The 16356-nt window shown below is 42.9% G+C and overlaps 1 protein-coding gene across 3 annotated transcripts in view; it reads left to right on the top strand.

Moving 5' to 3' along the window:
- Positions 1–1041: 1041 nt before the first annotated feature.
- The window catches only part of RAPGEF2 (Rap guanine nucleotide exchange factor 2), a 197318-nt gene continuing 182003 nt past the window's right edge, over positions 1042–16356 (top strand). For 2 of the 3 annotated variants that reach the window (XM_074589796.1, XM_074589798.1), the window contains exon 1: positions 1080–1527. In XM_074589796.1, the coding sequence (XP_074445897.1) occupies positions 1459–1527 (69 nt within the window). In that variant the 5' untranslated portion in view covers positions 1080–1458. Of the gene's footprint in view, positions 1528–16356 lie in introns of all 3 variants that reach the window. The other variant, XM_074589797.1, reaches the window with a different exon arrangement.

Consider the following 16356-nt stretch of genomic DNA (forward strand, 5'->3'; position numbering starts at 1 on the left):
TGAGCCATATGAAGAAATTCAGTAGGTTTAGTAGATTACTGTCTGAAGACACAGCCTGTTTGAGAGCCATGTGTGTCTGAAAGCATAAGATTTTGTCTTCCGAGACTGACAGTGTATGTCCTGTAAGAAAAAAAAATGGTTAACCCCATGAATTTTTGCAAATAAGAAATACAAATAAAAGTTACACTCCTTTATTTGTGATTAAAATGTGCAAACCCCTCCTAGTGACGGGAAATCAAACCGATTTCTTAATGTTGACATTGTTTACATTGCGTGATCCATATCGGCAAAGGGTACACATCGCTTGTAAAAGCAAATACATTGATAGTATTACACTGCCGTTAATGGCACATTAATAATACTCCGATGGTTCGTATTTGTCAGGCTGCTGTTGAGACCCGCTCGGTGTCGCGGTAAACAAAGAAAATCAGCCATGTTGCAAGACCTTGACTCTTTAAAAACTTAAGTGCACGTGAGAAAAGAAGGAGCCGCTAGATAACACATAACCCCCCCCCCCCCCCCCCCCCCGAAAAAGTGTTAAATTAAAGATTTCACACCCTTCCCTTCCTCCTTTTTATCCCATGGAGCGGTGACAGAGGGGACAGCCGGCTGATCGGGATTACTCTCGAGAAGAGCGACAACAGGTGGCCTCCCCGAAGCTGGGAGTCACCGGATCCAGCAGATCAAGTCTTTTTATTATTATTTTTATTTATTTATTTAACGGCCCAGCTTTCCTCCTCACCGATATCCAGAGGGATGCCCATCACCGAAACTGCCACCGTGCGCGTCCCTCCGGTCAAGCCGCTTTTTTTTTTGGGGGGGGGGGGAGGGAGTGTTAAAAACGATAGGGATGGCTTTTCTGGGGGGGGGGGGGGGGGGCGGGTGGCTGGGGGCCGCGGACGGCGGGGGGACCCCGCCGTCCGCGGCCCCCAGCCACCCGCCCCGTCCCGCCCCGATCCGCCCCCCCCCCCCCGATCCGCCCCCCCCCCCCGCCGCTCCGCCTTCCCGGGCCAGCAACTTCCCCGTCTCCGAGGCGGGCGCGGAGCTCCGGAGGAGGAGGAGGAGGAGGAGGAGGAGGTGGTAGTGGTGGTGGGAGGCGACGAAGACGACGGTGGTGGTGCCCGGGGGGATGCGGCGGAGCGGGTCGGCGGGAGGCGTCGAGGCGGGTAGAGAGGGAGCGCCGAGCCCTTGTCGCCGCCGCTCCCGGCGGGGCTCGGCTGTCCTTGTCCCCCCCACACCCGTCTCCTCCTCCTCCTCCTCCTCCTCCTGCTGCTCCGGGCGGCGGCGCTGCTGAGCCCCGCGGTGCCTCCGCGCCGCCTCCCTCCTCGTCCTCCTCCTCCTCCTCCTCCCTCCTCTTCTTCTTCCTCGCCCAGCGCTCCCCCGGCCGCGCAGCCCCGCAGCTCCAGGCCGCGGCCGGCCCTCCCTCAGCCCCCCTCCCCGGGAGGCAGGAGGGGCGTGATGGCGTCCTACGTGGATAACAGCTTCCGCCAGGCGGTGATGAAGAACCCGGCGGAGAGGAGCCCCCAGGTAGGGCGGCCCCTTCACCCCCCAACACCCCGCGACACCCTCCCACCCGTGGGGGGGACGGGACGCGGGACCCCCCACGCCGCCCCCACGGTCCCGCTGCCGGGGGAACGGAGCGGCTCCGGCCCGGGGTTCATCCCCCCGCCCCCCGCTTCAACACATCCTATCCCCCCCTCCTTCCTAACACATCCCACCCCCCCCATCCCTGAATTCCCGGGCGGCGAGCTGACGGGAAGGGAAGAATTGCATGGAGGCGAGCAACTTTCCTCCTGCTCCCTAATTATTTTTTTTTTTTTTTTTTGGGGGGGGGGGAGAGGGAGAAGCGGCAGCTGAGTTTATTTTGAAGGTTGCTTCCGGTACAAAGGAAAATGCGCTTAAAGTGTGGATTTCTATTTATTTATTTATTTCTTGGTGTGTTTTGTTTTGTTATTGTCCCGCAGTAGGCTGTGTCCCCGGATTTGAACGCGATCCCTTACTTTTCCATAGCTGGCTGGCGCTGGCAGCGCGGTTTCATAATGTTGGGGCTGAGGTCAGTGGTATTCTTGGCAAGTCCCTGCTCTCCCAAGTAGGGTGAAATCCTTACACAATGGCACCCGCCAGGAATTTTTTAGATACCTGCGCCGGGCTCCTGGAGCCCTCTTTGTCGGAGGAGTGCGCGGGTTGAAGCTGTTTGTAAGCGTAATTGGGCTCGGCGGGGCTCAGGAAGGTTAAATCGGGGACTGGAGCGCATATAGAAACGTTTTGACTTAACATGACCTGAAAAACAACTAAACTGAATGAGTTCCTTCTGCTCCCGAACGGTTGCTGCAGTGGCTGTTGCTGCCAACTGTCTAAAGACTAATAAGCTTTACACTGATCCCCGCATCAAGCCGCGGTTCAATAGCTAATGATACAAGGAGTTACTTTGCTTGGAGTTGTAACGCCATCTGTCCTATTTTCTAAAGGCTTGTCCTGCTCTCCGAGCAGTCCCTGTGTTCTGGTTTTGGGGAAGAGATGGCATTACTGATGATTTTGGCCGGCGGCTGATTGGCTGGTGACGTTTTTGAATTGGGGGCAAAGAGGAAACCTTGACTTTCAGTCGGCACCCATAAGTCATTCCTCCTACTATAGATACGTCATTGTGGTAATGTTATTTTTATCCTCGTGCTCATGGAATACGTGTGAGAAAATAAAAACTCCCATGGAAAAACATACTGACTTGCATAGGCATTGTATTCAGCGGGTCTTTTTTGCAAATCTTCCTTTTTTTTCCTGGGTTTTTTTTTTTGTTTTGGGTGGGTTTTTTTTTTCTTAAAAAAGGGCTGCTTTTGGAATGTGTTTTTGTGGTGCTAAAGTTGTTTCTCTGTCCTTGTTTGACCTTTTCCAAATGTCTGTTTGCCTCCAGTGCTGGACCCAGCCCTTCAGTGTGTTGTGAAAGCTGAAGGGAGGCCGAGTGCTCTCTCCTGGGGAGGACTCTCTCCGCCAACTCCTAGTGAGGTCCCTCGCCGTTGCAGAGGCATAAATTCCAGCCAGGGGAGCCTGCCGGTGGTGTCCGACCTCAGGAGATGGTTATCGAAGGATGATCTGGTGTCTAGGAGAAGTGACACCGGCAGATGCTCAGAAACCAGTTGGTCAGGTAGTGGGGCCACTAGGCTGGGCTTGGGGAGACAATGCTTCCCCTGTGACAAGATCTGAGCTATGTGGACTGTTAAACTTTCCCCGTCCTTGCTGCTCGGCCCTGCTCTCTAGAAGGGATAACAAAAAAAATAATAAAAAAAAGAGGCAGAAAGTAAGAAATGGCGCAGTGAAAAAATTAGCTGGAACACAGGGATAAAGCTGGTGTGAAGGGCATGGAGCAGAGAGCTAAATCGGGAACTCCAGGGCTGCGTTAATGCTGTAAAACTTCCCGAATCAGCAGACCCGGAGCCTGCTGTGGCCATCGCCACGGGAAAGGAAACCCACCCTTAAATCCATGAAGCTGACACTGGCCAAAATAATCCACAAATAAGACCAAATTTGTGGGAAATGTAATGTGTCGTTAGCATTGGAAATAGCCGAAACCGGTGATCAGATGTGCCCTCCTGTTGCTGCTGGGGAGAGCAGAGAGTTTGCAGCGGAAAACTCGGTTGGCGTTTTTGTGGAGGGCTCATGTGGAATTGTGTGTGCTGAGGAGTTGTTTTCTAGTGTCGGTTCTCTGTTCTGGAAGTCCAGTTTTATTTTACAACAGTATTGGAATTTGAAAGAAATACGTTTATGCAGGGCATCTTTCAGTCATTAAGTAAAATAAAAAGTTTTGGTAGAAAGACACAAAGACCTTGTTTTTTCTTCATCCCTTAAAGTAACTTTTTATTGCCTCCATTTCTTTACTTGTATTTTCTTTTCCTCACCGCACTAACTTGCAAAAGTAGTTACTTAATTTTGGCCTTTGAGAGGTCATGAGGTATTTTTAAAGCTGAGAGAGGGTTGGAAAGAGAAAATGTATTTATCATATTCATGTCAGTACAGGAAATAACAAGAGAAGTGATGTTAGTAGCCTGTTTGCTGCTCGCTTCCATCAAGAAACTCATTGGGGCTCAGCTGCTCCCAGATCCCGAGGAGGCAGGTGGGCATTTGACGATACTGTTCACCCTGGATTGTCGTGGTGCAAATTTGGCAAAAGGACGTGCCTGTGGGCGGAGAGGAGAGCAGTGGCAGTGGCAGTGATGGCAGGACAGCCTGCTCGTGTCTGTGTGTACAGCTTCCAGAGCTGCCAGATCTGATACACGTTGTCGGAGAAAGCAAACTTAACTTCCCACAGAATTCCCTAGTGCCCAAGTCTCTGGGTAATTTTGGACCAGATTGACTTTTTTTTTTTTTTTCCTTTTTAAGGTAAACTGCGTATTCCGCGATTGCTTAGGGAAATTCTTAGCTTCATATCTCTTTGGTGTATCCTCGCTTACAGAGTTTTCCTGAATTTCAACTCAACGGTCCATTGACTAAAGAAGCTCAAAAATAAAAAAAGGGAATACCTACATGGCCTGTACTTTAACATGCCTGTTGTGTAACAGAGCTCTCCTCTTTAATTGCTTTATTAAACTATTCATTTTCTCTTTGAAGATGTGAACTAGGAAGTTAATTTAACTACTTTGGGGAATCTAACTTCTAAATGTTCATAAATTACAAATGGTTTTATGCCCTTAAGCTGTGTGTAATAGCGATCTTTTTTTTTTTTTTTTTTTTTCCTCCGAACTTCATCTTATATGAACTGTTATAGCTTTAAGTCTTTTCAAAACAAATTCTCATTGGCATCATAGGCCATCTTCCGAAGCGTGCAGTTTTATACCGGCGTAGCTTAATCTGAAAAAATGGGGCCACTTTTGTTTTCAAACAAGAGAAACCAAGCCCTAATCTCCTTTCTTTATCCTAACAACTCATTGGCGTGGCATGGCATGTGAATAACTAGTTACCTCAGAAACTCTGCATACTAGTTCACTTGTTTCCATGCCATGCAGTGACGTCTGCGGGAAGACTTTTTTTTTTTTTTCATGTATGCCTTATATATGTTAGGTGCCTAAGGTTTTCTTCTGGACCACTTTCTGTGGTACGTGGAGGCAATTCAGCGTAGTAGTAAGGAATAGCAGAGAAGTAACAGCATCAGGGGATGAGGGGAGAAGTGTACAGTTACCCTTAGTTCCACGCTGGTGCGTCACTTAGTGTCAGAAGACATCTAAACAGGATGCCACTGTTGGGCAGATATTCCCTTCTCGAGCACTCGAGAGGAACAATGGTTTAATTATAGGATGTACCTATGCTTTTTCCAAATAAACTTTCAGCGTGTTTCCCCCTTGTGTTATTTTTATACTTGTGACCACTGATAGCATGATTGTGTGCAATCTTCAGATAAGCCAGAAATGAACGTTTCCTTCTTGCTATAGCGATCTCTTAGCAAATAAATACGAGGCAGACTACTTTCATGGGATCATAGAAAATAAGCGTTTTATGTGCGAGTTTAGCATAAAGGATTATACTAAGTCTTTAAATTCAGGCTTATTGTGTGTATGTATATCAAATACACCAGAAGACTAAAATTATCATTTTCTAAAGAGCTTATTTGGGATTTCTTTCCTTTGGAAAACAAAACTATTTTGGAGCTTGAGTTTTGCTTTTGGGTTTTCGTCACTGTCAGCATGCTGCCATGTTACCATCTTTTTGATGCTGGTATTTAAGGAGGAAGGTAACCCCTGTTATCACACTGCTAACAGCAGTGTGATGCTGAGAACTGGTTCCGTTGCTAAATTCTCCTGCTGGTTCTCAGTAGCCCTAAATAAAGCGTAGGACGGTGGCAGCTGATATTTGGCTGTATTTACACCGTTATAATGGTCTTTCCGTCATGTGTCTCAGGGCTTTGTAATGTGGTTATTCAGGGGTAGCTTTAGTTTGCAAGGTTTGATATTCTGCTTTTTTGGGGGGTGAGAGCGTTTGGCTAACAAACTGAGATTCCTCACTGCACTTCCCATGGTGTAGCATTGAAGCTTTCAGCTGTCTGCAGTAACTAATTCTGAAGTGGGGGCGTGAGCCTCTTGCATTTTGTGTTAACATTGTGAACGTGGTTAGTAATGCAGCTTAATGAAGAAAAGGCTCTGTTGCAAGGTCTTGGTCCAGGCACTTTTCTGCGGCTTGACATCTGGCTTGATGTGAAGTTGCCATCGTAAAGTCGGTTGTCTTTGTCAGCAGTTGGTCTGGGCAAAAATAGCCCTCCAGATCCTGCAGGGATTTGGCAACTTGTTCAAAATAGTGAACATCATCTTCACAAAATGAAAGATCCAGTGTTTGATGAGCTGTACGTTAAGTGGTGTCCTTTGGTGTCTCTTGGGCTGTTAGTGGGGGAGATGGAAACAGGTAAAACAGAAGTTAAAATAGACATGTATATCTGGACCTTTGGACACAGAGGGATTTTTGCCGTGTTTCAGCACTTAACTGGGAGGATAAAAAAACAAAATAACTGTTTGGAAAAGGCGAGTCTTTTACCTGACAGAGCAAGTAATGTATTTGTTTAGTACAGAAATAATATTAGAGGATGTATTTTTGAAACAAGTATACCTTTTTTTTCCACTTTGTTTTCTCTCGAGCTACTATTAATATGCAGCATAATTTCATGCCCAGCAAACTTAATGATATGAATACGTCTTTTTGTGGCTGATAACTAAACCCGAAAACCCTTGCGTAGCTCAAGTTTTCTTGTGACCTCTCTAATCTCAGTCTGTCGAAACAGCCCTGGAATGTCTGATTCTGAACTTCCACCATAAATTTTCATGTGCTTCCTCAAACTGAGGGCATGTACTGCAACAGGCTGCTCAGTATCCTGTTTGTTTTGAAAGCAAATATGTTTATTTCCAAGTCTTTCTGATGGAGGGTGCATTTTCCCATAGCTGTTCGTATCTTTGTTGCCAAGAGCTTTGAGAACGGTGAGAACATTGACTCTTTAATTTTTTTTTGCAGTAGTTCTCCCCTGTTATAGGGCTGGTACTTTCCGCATTTGTAGGCTTCTGTATCCTGTAGTAATATGAGTTTCACCAACACTTGCGAGGACCTCAGTGTGACCAGGAAACCTTCACCTATAGCGTAAAAATAGCTGATTGGAAGCCTTATCCTGAACACTTGTCTGCTTTCTCATTGCATCAGAAGATGGCAGCTCAGTTAGCTGTACACATCCCAGCCAATTTGAAACTAGGTAACTTGGAAAGCGAGGGGTTTAACTGTAGCACCGATAAGCTCTGTGTAATTTCCTACTTGATTAATGATCTGTTTGGGAGAGTTTGCTTTTGATTTCTGCCCTGCTGTGGCTGCAGAAGCGTTTGCGCTGGGTTCAGGCTGGGCGTGTTCCTGTGAGCTGTGAGCGTGTTTGACAGCCTTGTGGCCATATTCTCCTGCACAGAAAAGCTGGGGACTGTGACGATGCTGCCATGCCTTTCCAGGGCAACCTTGCCGCGGAAAGTTACTGAAGTCAGCAGTGCTGGGCCTGAAGCCTAGGGATCTGCTCCTCAGCCCAAGCTTTTTTTGTCTCCTAATGTGCTGTTCAGACATAAGAGCGTGTGGTTGTACCCTCAGCGATGCTGAAGGGACACACCGTCCCACCTGGCCTCACTCAGCCCTCTGGTGAGCCAGGGGGTGGCCAGTGGTGCCGCGGGTGGGTTATCTGCAGTGAGGAGGGTTGTCACAAGGCAAGGCTGATGGCCACAGCTAGGCTTGCCCTTCTGCTTAAGCAAAGTCATCCGTTGAACTTCTAGGACAAAAAAGACTGAGGCTCTTCCTTGTCATGGGGGTAAATGCGTAAAATCAGCAAAAGGAAATGGCACGCAAGTATTTCCCCAGAATCATGTTCTTCCTTGCTAGGAGGATGCAATGTTCTGTGGGTTATCAGGTTATTCATGGAAAACACTTTAAATCATCTTTTTTTTTCCAGGTACAAATGTGATCTCTGAAGATGCTTCACTTATTTTATGCGTATTACAGTAGAGGTTAGCTAAGGTTTTGTGAAAACAGTTACTGTTTCTTGAATTTTATAATTTTTAAAAATCTGTGTGCTTTGAAGTCTTTAAAAAGTCTGTGTGCTTATGTGGATTATTGAGTGGTAGCTACTAATTCATCAGAATGAATTACTGATCTGATTTTGATAGCTTTTTTCCCCCCTAAATCAGAATGCTGCTACTTAATCTGTTAACATGTTTCAAGAATAACCATATGTATACTGAACAGTCATTGTAAGAACGTTGACTTCCTCATTGAGGGTTTTTTGTATCCTCATGAGAAAATATATTTTGGCTTGTGTTTTGGGAACTTTCCCACAGTAGGAGATCTAATTTTTGCGAGGTATTGTTTGGGAATTCAAAAGGAGCGCTGGCAGAAAGATAGCTCTACAAAGATGCTTTGTGAAGGGCAGCTGAGCCTGCACGCCTTGTTTGCTGCAGCCAGTCTTGCAGATTTAATTTGCTGGATATATTTTGCGTGAAGGGATGTATTTGAATAAGTCTCGAAATGGAAGTGGTGCTCCGCCCCCCCCCCCCTTTTTTTTTTTTTTTGAGGTTGGTGAAGTTGACCACTTCTCTTGAAAAGGGAGAGAGAGGAGCCCTACGGCAGCGCTTTTCTCACAGCTTTGTTTTGAAGTTAAAATTAGCTGATTGTTCTCCCTGGGTATCTCTGTGTTCTGCCCCTATATCTGTAGATGTATTTCTTTGTGTACCTCTCTCTTGTCTGACCTGTGTCGTAGTGATTTAATGTTTGATTTTGAGCAGCTTTAGAGAATTCTGGCCAACAATAACGAGCAGCATGTATATCGTTACCTGATCAGAACGGTGAAGGAATAAGATAAGGTTAAAATATTTAAATGTTCTTAGGCAAAAAAAAATAAAAGCATGAGTTTACTTTTCAGCACTGATAAAAATTGAAGGAATTTTCTTGTATTAATATTTCTGTGGATAGCAAGATCCATAGAAGATTTTTCTCTTATTTGTATGTATTCTGATAAACACAAGCAACACACGGAAAGTGCATCTGGTATCAGTGTAAATTACCTGGGAAAGGGTATTAAGTTTCATGGAAGACATACTGGTCGACCGTGCCTGTTGTTGACTGTCTTTATGAGTTTGGTTGTTTCTGTTTGCTTGCTTTTTGTGTGTCTTAAACTTAAAATAAACTTGGCTTAATAAATAAAAACATTTATTTCATAGATATTTCTGGTTTCCAAAGGGGAAGATGGACCCTGTTCCCTGTGAGATGATGCTTTAAAATTTCTGAGGGTGATTTTTTTTTTTCCCCCCAGTTTACATTTGCAGTTCTGTATTTTTAAAGAAGCTCTTATTTTACCGCTTATTTTACTTTTTCTGTAGCTGGGAGAAAAAATATTCATACGGTCTTTTCCATTTGAAATTAGTCACTCAGACTTCTTGTCCCGTTAAGCAAAAAGTAACCCAAAATTTAGAGGGCTGAGATAGGATGTTACACAACTGTGGTTTGTAAGTTGTTGTTGGGAAAACAAGCCTGTACCACCAGTAGAGTTGGAAGAAGCTTCTGCTTGAGATTTGACTTGCTGAAACTAAAGGTTAAGTCTTTCACGGTACGTGGTATTTTTCTAGCAGCAAAGCTTGTTTAAGAGCTTTGTTTCCCATGCTGGTGTTCTCCGCTGCCTCGTTTGTGCCGATCCAACTGTATGTGAGGCCACAATATAAACAGGATAAGTGATACAATCTTGTTAGCTGAACAAAAGAAAAGTGACTTACTTTTGAGAGGTGGTGTGTGAGGGTTTTTTTTCTTGCTAAAATCTAAGTGACTCACTCTGGTTTAGATTATGGCTCCAAATGTCAGTGTTGGTGCAGCTGAAGGTGTGAAGACTTGTGCTACAAGATTGAGAATAAATGCTTATGGTTATGTGTAGGAGCAAACCTCAGAAACAGCTTAACATCCCCTAGAGACTATATGGTACTCTGTTTTCAAACACTATCTTGAAGCATAAAAAAAAATTACTGGATGGAATATTATGAGATTATTTATTCTTGATGCATTTCCTAAAATGAGAATGTGGTTTGGATTTTTTGTGGTGTGTTTTTTTTGTTTTTTTTTTTTTGCTTATGAGGCATATGTGCAAGATGCTTCTTGAGAGAGAAGTCTTCCATTTTTGTTTGTTATTCTGAAGATTAACCCCAAAGGAAACCTGTATATTAAGTCTCTAGTCTAAGGTTTTTCCCCTTTAAAATATAGCAATGGTAAGAAACCTGGGTAGTAACACCACCTTTGCATCCACTGAATTGGGTGGATAAGAGATGGTAAGAGCTGATATATTTTTGTATTTCTAATACTGAATCTTGTCTGTATTATATCACTTTGTTGTATGGTAGCTGAAAAAGGGGTGCTGGTGGGCTGTCTTCCTGGGGGGAAAACAAAGATGTAAAGTGAAACTTAATTTTGCTGGTGTGCAAGTTAAGCGACATGCACCCTTTTTCATTTGGTATCTGAAGTCTGTTGGGACATATCTGAAATACGTACCCTATAATGTTTTTGTTTTGACTTTGAGATAAGTGTTTAATCTTGTCAGGAAACCGTTCCCTCACCAGAACAGAACATTTTCTCAACATATGTAATCTTGCTGAAATCAGTAGCATGTTGCCGTTGTGTGAGTAGGCAGCACTGATTTGAACGGTTGCGTGGATTTTGACTGTTTGTCAAAAGACATATCAGAATACACAGCGGTAAATGTTTAGATACATTTTGAACTTGCAGTATTACAGATTTCTTTGTGTCCATTGTCAGTGTTTCTGGAGGGTTTGCGTGTGCAGTGTCCTCCCCCAGCGCTGCTGAAGCAGACGCAGAGCCCCGTCACTTGCCCTTACCCCTGTGCTGTAGCTTCCTCAGTTTTTGAAGGGTGGCATGGCTGTGGCAATAAAAAAGAAGCAGCGCTTTTGTTAGAATGGCTATGTCAATATTTTGAGGTCATGGTATTTTACTATGTTTATGTCTGATGGTACTTAGTGTTGAAGTAGCTTTGATCTTTAAGTTAGCAACTGCAAAGTTAAAATGCAGTTAAAATGTACTGGGTTGTATCATTGGGTAAGAGCAGGCCCTGCACCAGACAAGATGATACTGTTGAAGTATGGCTGGATTCTGTGATAGCTGATTAGAAATCATTGCTATTAAAAAGGGAGAGGAAGGGAGCTGACTGTACCCGCACTGAAGGTCCTGCCAGGGAGCTCTGCCTGGGGAATCATTCCTTGACTCTGGAGGAACCACAGTCTCCAAGAGGATTCAAAAACTGGAAGAAAAAGGCAGGTGCCAGGTGCTGCTCAAGCAGAATGTGTGGCAAAGATGTTTTGTGTGGTTGGGCTTTTCATCCTGGTTAGTAAAGTCGTAAAAAGATGCTGAAAGCTGAAGGGATGTAGTCGATCTTGATTCACGTTGTGATTTCTGTTGAGGGTGGTTAACGGCTGGCAGTATCTCCAGTGAAAGCAGTAAGTGGCCCATTGATTGAAATTACATTAGTACTGTTCCTTTGTAAAATATTAATTTAGCTTGTGGGTGAAATGCACGTTGAGAACATGAAGAAATACAGTTTGATTGTATAGGTTCTTTTTTTTCCGTAGTCTCAAAGGAACAAGCAGCAAATGTATCTTAAGAAAAACAATAACTGTGGGTATAGTTCAGGGAGGATGCTCTGAGTGTGAAACAAGAAATAAGATTTTGTACTGGCTAATGATGAGTGCTGGTCGGGTGGTCTCTCTCTCCAGACTCTTCTTTAATAGTGCAGTACCTAAGTAGTTTATTGAATGTATTCCCTGCTAAGAAGGTTGTGAGCAGATGGCAAACACTCCCAGTGAGGTAGTTTTCGCTCTGAATTATGGAAAGGTAGCCGTGAGGGTCTCAGTTGAAGTTGCATTTCATTTTCTCTGTCCATCTATTGTACACATTTCTAGATGGTATGGTGAATTTCTTGGGGGTCTCTAATGTATTTGTTACAGAAAGCACAAAAAAATCAGACCCCCGTGTAAAGCGCGCGCAGTGGCCTGTCTGATCGGAAGACTGAAGTATTTCAGGAGCACCATAGGTAGGGAAGCACAAGTGTCTCCGCCAGTCACATGCTGACCAGGAACAGGCGCTTGCTGGAATGAGGATAATTGCGTTTCCGACCTTGTCACGGCTTCTCAGTTACTGCTGAAAGCTGCTAATTAGGGCTGATGCCTTGTTTTAATTCGTGATGGTCTGGCTCGAAAATGCCAACTCTTCAATTGTAGGCCGCTGAATGACTATCAGATGGCAACGCAATTCTAGCGCAGCTATTAAGAATGATTTGAGGTCACAACGCTGGGGGAAGGATGGTAGTTGTTGATGCTTCCTGAGGTGGAGGAGAGGAGTGTATTCCATCTCTGCCATATTTTAGGTAGCCATCTATTTCAGTGCAACTAGCTCGTGTTTTGCCAAACTGAGTATTGATGGATAGCTGGTCTCCACTACTCCTGAATCCTCTTTAAGAAGCTTGTAAGACTCATTTAAGATAACTTTTAGGGGAACATCACTTCACTAGTTGAAAAACTTCTAGACTAATGGATATTGCTGGAAAATATGATTGTGTCCGTGACACGGTGCTGTATAAAGGCCTTGTTAGGTTTATAAAGCAGTTCTAAGGACCTAGAGCAAAGACATTTGAGATTCGGGGTAGAATACTCTTTGATCCACGTGAGAAGATGGTATGTTTCTGAATGCCCAGGTAAATGATCCTTTTTTAATTTCTCCCTTTTCTTATTCTTTGTACCTAGCCCTGCATGGTGGTTTAACCTCTGTCTTATTGATTTGATGTCTTGTAGTTTCTCAGTTTCTAAACCTCTCTTGATGTTGTGTTTGGTTTGGTTTGTGTTTTTTTTTTTTTTTTTTTTTTTTTTTTTTAAATTTTGTGCCTTAAAGTCATCCCTTCAGATAGTTCTCTTACTAGGACAGCACTTAGAAAGAAGCAGGAAGATGCATTTGGCTAGTGCTTTCATTCACATGTATTAATTTCTGAGTGGGAAGTAAACTCCTCTTTATTTACAAATTGCGATATAGCACATTCTACAAATTATTATCCACTTTTAAAACAAAGAGGACAAATAGTCTCAGTATGTCCTCATTGGAATTGGCATATGTCAAGTTTCTAACTTTATAGGATTGATAAACTAGCATTGCCATTTAAGGTCTAATGTTCTTACGTGAATGAATATTCCATGTGAATTTAGAAGTAAAGAGAAAATAATGGCACTTTCTTACAGTCCATCTTAGTGTGATAGTAAATGAACATTTAGCCATGACGAAAGTAACACGGTTTATAGTGACACAGCCTACATAAATCCAGTTGGATTTGCTGTTGACATTGGCCCATGTTCCAGCATACCAGTTACTCTACATTTCTTTTGAACAAAGGAGGTTTGTTTGAAACAGGTGCTCTAATGGTTACCCTGGCCTTTATAAATAGCTTTTAGGTGAAGTATTACTTCTGTTAGCTGTGGGTAACTTCACAAGGCATCTTGGTTTATTGCGTGAGGTTCCTATTTAAAAAAAATTAAAATAAAATCTTGGCTATAACTTCATGATGTTTACTGCCTCGTATATTGCTGTTTATTTTTAGAGTGTGCTTGTCACAATTTGTCAGCCAAATAGTGGCCTGTCACCTCTGCTGTTAGCTGCTGAAATGCTGTTCCCAAGATGACTTTTTAAAACTAGACATAATGAATTAATACCTACCCTGGTTGTTCCAGGGTACTCTTAGCTTCTGTAGGAAATAATGCAGCTAGGATTTGCCAGCTTTACAGAAACCATAAAGCGGTAGAAAGAAAAATTAGACACTTTCTTATTAAATATTGTGACTGTACCATAATCTGTTAAACTGAATTAATGTGGTAGAATGGTCATGAGAGTCTGTGGTAATTTGCCTGTGTGTGTCAAAAGGCTTGAGTGTTATCTATGAACAGTAGTGAAGAATATTTCTAAATCAGTTGTAAAATGAGCCAGGAGATAAGGAAGAAATAGGAGGGCCAATATCTAGGCTGCTAAGACATTGCTACTTACACACTCTGCATTGCTTTAGGAAAACTATATCAGAATTTCTTTTAAGGAAAAATGGAAGTTCTGCTTTATACAAGTGACATCTGATATCTTACTTGATTTCTTTTCCTGTTTCTTCTATTTATAGATGTCTTGAGTTTGGGCTCTGAAGGCTAAGGTCAGGAAGTGCCTTCCTCCAAAAATGCTACTTGTTGTGGTTTTCTGGCATGTCCTTTCCCCTCTGCTTCCCAAAAGGAACTGTACAGAAAGTATTTTTCCACAATAAAACACAGATCCTCAGCTCTGCAGATTTCATGCTCTGACTGTAGCATATACTGCTTCACATCCAAAAATCGAACTTTTTTAATCATCTCTTGGTGTCCATGTCAGTTATATGACTGTTGGATTAAAATGCAAAAGGCAGTAACCACTTTATTTTGAATTATTACTGCTTTGAGTAGAGTCTACACATGGGTCGGGATGTGGAGGCAGAGGAACAGAAGCTGTATCCTATTTGGTAGGACTTTTATTTCCCATGTGGATTTTCAGATTACCTTAATGACTTTGTTCTAGATGGGAGTATGTATATAGGTGGGGGAGATGCTCATCCCTTCCATAGGCTTCCACCAATCATTTAAAGTCATGGAGGACTTTAAATGCGAAAGATCTCTCCCACCTTGGAGGCGATGGGAATAACAAGTACATGGTCATGAGACACATCAAGTGTTTTTGCAAGTATGGAAGAGGTTCTCCCCAATTTGCAAACAGAAGGCAATTACTTAAGCCAGTCCTCTGAGAGAGTATGGCAATTCTGAGCGCAGCAAAGGTGTGGGAGCGCAATGAATCCTTTTGGCTAAATAACTGGTTTTGTCATAGTCAGGGTTCAGTGCAAGGTCTTAAATTCAGGATTGATTTCTCATGAGCAGCCTTGTTTAGTCATTAAAGCTTGCCCTGTTGTTTACGCGACTGAACTTGTATGCTTGTGGTATGGTCACTTACAGCAAGCATGTACCTCAAAGTACTTTTGAGAGGTAGCTATTGCCATAAGGAATTTCAAACCAAGTTATGTTTGAAGACAAGATTAAAATCTTTAACTAAATAAAGGCCCTGCCTCCAAGCCTTCTTGTGATGTTCCCCGTTTTTTTTATTTTTTTATTTAAACCTGCGTGCTTATTGAAACTACCGATGACCAGTAACTCTTCCTTTTTGGAATACAGATTTGACAGTATGTTATATTGACTTAGGTGAACTCTACAATGACTATTTTGTCGTTTTGATTTGTTTTATATTGTTTTATACTTCTATATGCAGCAACTAAACTGTATTTAAAATTAGGGCTGGCAATAGTAGTTGAACATTCTGTTTAATTTTGGATTTCTGTATCTAGCTGTTGTGTAACTTTTATAACGGACCCGATTTGTGTTTAGGACTTTGTGTTTACTTTTAAGAGACTTTGCAATCTGTTGTCTTGAACAGGTTTCAAGAAAACAAATTGTAAGTTTAATTGTCACTGTTTAACAATCTCATCCTCAGTGTGCAGTGCCAGTTGAAAGAGGCTTATGAAACCAGCTCTCTATGTCTGAAAGTCGTCTTAGCTGTTGAAATTAAAAGTACTGACCACACTGTTTTACATTTATTCCAAAAGGTAGTGTAGCACTTGTTAAGAAACAATCGTGAACAAAATCTTTTTCTTTATTCCTCCTGCTTCTAACCTTCATGGTTCCCTAAGAGCCTTTCCTTCTTGGTTTCCCTAATTAAATATAAAATTTTAATTCTGTATTTAACTAAGAGGTGGGATAAAAAAAACAAGTGTCATTTTGATGTGTGTCCCAGTGCTCAGAAGGCGTGTGAACTGAACCCGCTCCTTTTTTTCTCAGCCAAAATCTTCTATAGACTCTGCAGAGGGAGAGTAACTTGTGTGTTTTCACAACTTTTCTTTTGCTTTCAAATAGCCACCATAATAATTAGGCTGCTTTCATGTTTTTCTTGTATTCCTAATTGCTAACCCTGTAAAGTAACAGGGACCTATAATTAGACAAAAAAACCCAACCAACCTTAACATCTACTAACTTCTGTGTCTTGTCTTCCAGCTGTAAAATGCAGAGGGATGGTAAGCATCTTCTCAGGTGCTTTGCTGTCTGTTGAAAGCTTGCCTGGAAATCACTGGAGTTGGGTTGCTTGTCAAAATGAGTAATTTGTATTCAATTTAATGACTAGAATTGGTAGCTCTAAAGTACGGAGAGAGGCTGAAGATGATCCTTTTTGCATCCGCTACTCTATTTCTTAATTTCGTATCTGTACACTCTCTAAAATGTC

This window comes from Larus michahellis, chromosome 5 (assembly GCF_964199755.1).
Source record: "Larus michahellis chromosome 5, bLarMic1.1, whole genome shotgun sequence".
Classification (NCBI taxonomy): domain Eukaryota; kingdom Metazoa; phylum Chordata; class Aves; order Charadriiformes; family Laridae; genus Larus; species Larus michahellis.